This window comes from Emydura macquarii, unplaced genomic scaffold (assembly GCF_026122565.2).
Source record: "Emydura macquarii macquarii isolate MOO-44397 ecotype Brisbane River unplaced genomic scaffold, CSIRO-AGI_Emac_v2 contig_2211, whole genome shotgun sequence".
In the NCBI taxonomy this organism is placed as follows: Eukaryota; Metazoa; Chordata; order Testudines; family Chelidae; genus Emydura; species Emydura macquarii.
The window spans coordinates 1-5,979 of record NW_027132348.1 but is presented as its reverse complement, the minus strand read 5'-3'; the positions used below and the strand labels follow the sequence as shown (position 1 = coordinate 5,979).

The window sequence follows — 5,979 nt, the reverse complement described above, 5'->3', positions numbered from 1 at the left end:
AGGATGAGAGATTGATTATGCAAGTCAGGTTTATTTACAAAAATGTATACAAAGTCCTGTTTCCCTGAACAGAGTAGAAACAAACAACTTCAGGCAGTTTCCTCAAAATTTCCCAAGTCTGCCACTCCAGCAAGTGCTGTGCCCAAGAAACTCTGTCTCTCTGCATCCCCTAAGGTCATGCCCTGGAGAAGGAGATGTGGGTTTCTTCTGGCTTTCTGTCCCTAACACATGAATGCTGCAAAATCAATATCTTATCCCCTGCATTTACAATAAGGGAAACCCTTCAGTTCATGCAGCTTTGACCCGCCATATCCCTTGGACAGTCCTTACTATGTTTGTAGTTGGCTCTACTATATAAAGGGACAGAGTTTGCAGAGACTGAAAGAATGCTTGGCACACCCAATGACTTAACTAAGGTCTGTGATTGTCTTTGGATCAAAGACTAACCTGGTGGCAACCATTAGCACCTTTCATCATAGCAGGGTAGATCCTCTGGGACATTTTTTGTTTTCATTTGTTAATGTGATGATCTTAACTTTTCATGTCAAGATCCTCAAGATCATTAGAGGTCCTTGCAGGCATCTGGTATTCTGGAGATCTCATAGCTTGGCCATGGAAGGTCTAGTCAATATCGTTCACCCTAAGACCCCGATATAACTGGATATTGGTACCAGTTCCAGGACTTTTCCACTCCTCAGTCTCAGGAAATCTAGCTTACAATCAATAGGACTTTGCCCTTGACTTCCATGAGTTATTAATTCACAAACATTTAAGAAAAAAGAATCATGTTACCCTAAGTTTAACATTGTCCTCTACCACTATCCTCAAGAAGCAAAGCTCTGGATGGAAATCTAATTTTAGTGCATGCTGAAGTAGGGGAAATTATTTGATAAATAGAAGAGAAGAAGGGGCTATTTCTGTGGTGTTTGATCATGAGCCGTTTTATGAAACCTCATCTCTCAGCCTGCACTTTGCATAGCTCAAAGCCCTCACTGCTACCCTCTTCAGCTTGGGGTTACCCATAATCAGGATAACAGAGTGTCCAGAAGGATAAGCAGACATTACCACTACACAGAAACATCTGAAGTAGAGGCTGCTGTTGACAAATATTTCAGATAAAAATACTATTAATAACGCACAATAAGAAATGTGGAAAAAAATGAAAGAGATCAGACCTTTAATTACTCCGATGTGAGCCTTGGCAATGGTGTCTCTGGAACTGCTTGTGTTTTTTTCCATCCTCTTCTTGTGTCTCCACAGTGAAGTGATTAACAGTATGGCAGGAACAATGAATATAAAGAAAGGAAAGGAATAGCCAAGCATGGACAAAACAATGAGGTCAGAATTACGTATACATTCCTCTGTGGTGTTTCCTGACAGCATATTCGTTGAATTGCCTATGTACTTTTTATGTATGTTATTGACTGCAGGGGGACAGGTAACCAAGGAGACCAGCAAAGAGCCCATGAGTAGCTTTGGCAATAGCCCTGATATTCTCTGCTTCAGCCAGAGGAAGAGGCATTGGCTGAAGTTGGCGATTTTCACACAGTAAAAGACACTGAGCCAGGTGGCAAACCAGAGACTGAGAATATTTAGATACACCCAAATAGCATAAAAGGTTCTCCATATATCACACAGTCCTTTCTTCCCTGGAGATAATGCAAAGAAAATATTGTTAATGAGCATTACGCATTGTAGGAAAAATCTGGAGATGCCCAGACTAGTCAGGATCATGTCACAACAGGTCACTTTTCTGCTTCTGATCCACTCACGACAATTCACAACAATCATCAATCCATTTGCTATAATCCCTATAATGAACTCAACTCCTAAAATGATCAAAACAATAATAATTACAGGAAGCATGTTTCTGCCTGTGGCCACTAATGCTTACCCAGCCTCTGAGGCTCTTCACTGAAGTGCTAGGCTTCTGCTCCTTCTGGCTTTGTATCACAGCTGAAAGTGAGATGGGAGGTGTGTTTTCAGCTATTGAACGTAGAAGACTCAGCTGTGTTTGCTGGGATGCAAATCTCAGAAAGGTTCTATTACAGATGTGATGATCTTCTCTTCTCTCATGCATTTAATTTGTATATCCTCTTCCACACTGCTCTGCAGTGACCCTCAGTGACCAGTTTCACAGATATTTTTCTATTGAACTTCTTTCCTTATTTTTATTCGTTCTTATTATTTAATTATTGTGCCTTCATTTTCAGATTGGACTACCAGCTATTCATGCTATTTGGGAAAACCCTGGATATCACTCATAGGTTGCACCTACTGTACAATACAGGCATAAGATTTTCAAGACCCTTATCCACAATAATCAGATTTTTCTCCACAGGTTGCCTAGGCTTCCTGTTGGTCTCATGCTGCAAAATGGGGTTTCAATTATAATATTTAAATAAGGAGTCGACTTGCCTGGAAAATTTAAAGTCAGGTACATTTTATCTGTGTACCCTACCAATAGAAGCCCTAACTCTCACAATTAGTCTAAACAATGATTCCCAGTGCACCACACTGTCTCAACATGACACTGGTCAGAAGGGGAAATAAAGCCTTCTCATGATTCCAAGAAGGATGTCAATAGTCCATAGTCTTTAAACCGTGACAGTTTCTCTCCTAAAAGCAGGCTGGTTCCATTGTCCCAACAGAGACACAGCTGCAGTGAAGCGGATGCAAATCAGTACAGGCTTCTATTACAGATTCTTCATCTCAAACAAATCTTTGCATTCTTCAGATACACTAATATTTATAGACGGTGACAGCAAACTGATTACTGTATATTAATTAATCGTTCTTATTTTTTGTTGGGATTATTAGACCCAGAACTGTCCTGTGGGTGTGTGATGGGTGTTCACCCCACACCAGCCTAGAAGGGGTTAATGAGGCTGAGGCTGAGGTCAGTTAATCATATAGGTCCTGAATGATGATGTTGCCCAGCTGAGAAGGAACAAAGGCGACTACTATAAAGCCAGGAAGCTGGCAGAGGAAAGGTTCTGCAGTGTGGGTGTCCGTGGCCACTCTTCAGACAGTAGAGAGGGAAAGAAGAAAAACTAGGCGGAGAGGGTATAGAAAAAGTCAGAGGGAAATGGCGGCAAGGTTCGAGAGGGTACAGACCTAGGCTGCTGATTAGAGGGTCCCTGAGCTGGAACCTTGACTAGACGGTGGGCCCAAGTTCTTCTACCAACCACTGGGGAAATGACACCATCATGGCAGTGAATGGGAAGACTTCCTGAGACAGCTGTCATTGAAAGGTGACCTGTCCAGAGGGCCAAGCCAAGAAGACAGAATACCCTGAGTCACACAGAGAAAGAGAAAGAGGTGTCTGAGTGTGCAGCAAACAACAGAAGTTGGCCTCTAACCTGGAAAGCACTAATCCCCAGAACAGCCAGGAGTAGGTGCGTTACTTGTGAGTTGACCCCACGACACAATGATAGAAGGAAGCTGCTGCAGGCAAAATGGCGAAGCTCTTGAAAAATGGATGCCTGATATTAGGCTTCCAGATGTGCCATCTTTCATGAATTTATAGTGCGAAATGCAATTTCAAAGTAAAATTAAGCCTCACTCATGAACTCATTCATGAACTCACGAACCTTGGGATTTTGAAGCCTCTCATAAGCTGACAAGAAGAAAACTTGTGCAGCTTCCCTCTCTGCGGCAGACACAAACAAAGGTGGTGGTGGGTCTGGGTTGCTGGAGCGGGAATAAGTGCAGAACAGCCCAGGGTTGGGACCTCTGGTTAGTCAGATCGGAGGCAAGTGATGCTGCCTGGAGCTCCCAGCCAGGCAGAGAGGCACAGGCAGCAGGGCTCGCTCTGCTGTACCAACAGGCCATCGCCTGGGTCCTCCTTTCCTGTGGGCATAGCGGTCTGGGAGTCTATGACTGGTGGTGACCCCCACCTGAGTAACTCCTCCCTGGGCAGCCCAGCCAGGGCAGGTGGAGAGTGGCGGCTGCTGGATGAGCACCCAGCTCTGAAGGCAGTGCCACCACCAGCAGCAGGGAAGAAGTAAAGGTGGCAATACCATACCATGCCATCCTTACTTCTGCGCTGCCGCTGGCAGTGGCGCTGCCTTCAGAGTGAGGCAACCAGCCAGCAGCTGCCGCTTTCCAGCCACCCAGCGCTGAAGGCAGTGCAACCAGCCGCAGCACAGAAGTAAGGGTTCATGACAATAGTGCAGGGCTCAGTGGGTTCCATGCTTCTGTCAGAGATGCCAGAGAGCAAAAGTCCCATGTGGGTTTGCAGGACTCTTTAAAAAGGTGCAAAAATTATGGAATATATATATGGCATTATGAGATGGAGAACGTTGCATGATGGAAACTTGACCCCTTGCTCCCTGTCATTCCACGTAACTTATTTGTATCCTATAATACATTGTGAAAATTTCCCGAAAGGCTATGTGCCAGATGATGGTGAGTTACGCAATGGGCTACCTACTTGTGGTAAACCAACACAAGCACTCCTGATGAGTAGGCACAGGTCGAACACCAGCAGCCAAGTATGCACATTCACAAGTGATATACTAACTGCTGTGGATTTAGTTCAACATAAGTGGCGTCAACCTAATTTTGTAGTGTAGACGTAGCCCTAGACTAGATGCAGAGCATAAAATGGAGGCCTAGTTCCATCAAACCTATAGGATTCCACAGTACTCAAATATTTCATATCAGATGTGGAAAAGACATATTACAAATTTTTAAAAAATCCAACATCATTAGTGCAGCAATATATAAAACATGTATTCCTGCAAATTAACATCTCTTAACCTACTATTATGGCTTTTCTTGCCCCCAAGGAGGGCAATATTAGATGCTAATGGCCATCTCCATCCATAAAAAGGTCTCATAGTCACCACTCCTATTTCAAATTCATGTCCTCTGATACATAAAAGTCAGTAGTTGTGCATTTTTGATTGATAGCGTTTTGGCATCAAATGTTCTCTAGTGTTAAGAAAATGTAAAGGTAACCCGTTCATTTCTTTGACTTCATGATGTAGCTCCTATTTACACCAGGTATGAATTTTATCCAATATGTCCCAATAGCTTTTGTTTTTCAGTCATTTTCCCTATACCTTGCCTTCTCCCCATTTTAGTCTTTGTCCTTTGTTTTCTTCCGTTTCAGTGCGTCTGTATCCATTAATCTAACTGTTCCATTATTAATACTTTTTAATTTTTCCCTTCTAGTATGATTCTCACATCTCCTTTCTATTGAGGACATTTCTTCCTGTTATAATTCTGTGTCTTGTCAGTTTGTATCTTTTTCCTTTCAATGTATTCCCATTTGGTAATTCTATCTAACTACATTCTAATTTTCCTTAGTCAAGCCTCTCCCATCCTTGTTAAACTTTCCTTCATCCTTTCCCCCGTCTCTTCACTTTAATTTTCCCATCCGCCACCTCTCCAACTCTTTCCTGGTTCCTATCTCCTTTACATCCTGTGATGATTCGGGACTGTGTGAGAGGTGAGATGGAGTCCATGAAACCCCTAAAAGACTGGGGTATGGTGCCCATGGGTGTCCATACCAGCTCTGAGTTACAGACCCTGTGTGATAGCTCCTTTGCTGTGATGGAGCTGGTCTGGTAGATGTGTGGAGGGGGAAGAGTGGTGTGAGGAAAAGATTTCTCCTTTGTCTTCATCGTCCTCATCACTTGAAAAGGGAGGAGCAGATCTGAGCAGTGTGGTGAGATGGCTCACTACCGATCATGCTGAAGTGATATCAGTAACAAGAAGAGGTAGTGCTTGTCCAGGTCATGCATGCACCATCCCCATCTCACAGCATTATTGGCACTCTCATATATCCAAAAGGGCCAGCGATACTGTCAGACAGAAGAAGGATTGAGACCAGAGGGCCTCGGGGTAACCTAGACCCTGCTCCGAGGGATCATAGATCAGAGGGTCTCAGGGTAGCCAAGACCCAATTACAAGAGACTCAGAAAATAGACCAAGAACCTGAGGGAACCTGAAGGAGGAAGAGACAGTCTT

General features: G+C 43.7%; 1 protein-coding gene across 1 annotated transcript; it reads right to left on the bottom strand.

Moving 5' to 3' along the window:
• Nucleotides 1-942: 942 nt before the first annotated feature.
• Nucleotides 943-1,866, bottom strand: LOC137160999 (taste receptor type 2 member 1-like). The gene has a single exon (XM_067560010.1). It carries the CDS (start codon nt 1,864-1,866, stop codon nt 943-945), a length of 924 nt encoding a protein of 307 aa, XP_067416111.1.
• Nucleotides 1,867-5,979: the final 4,113 nt, after the last annotated feature.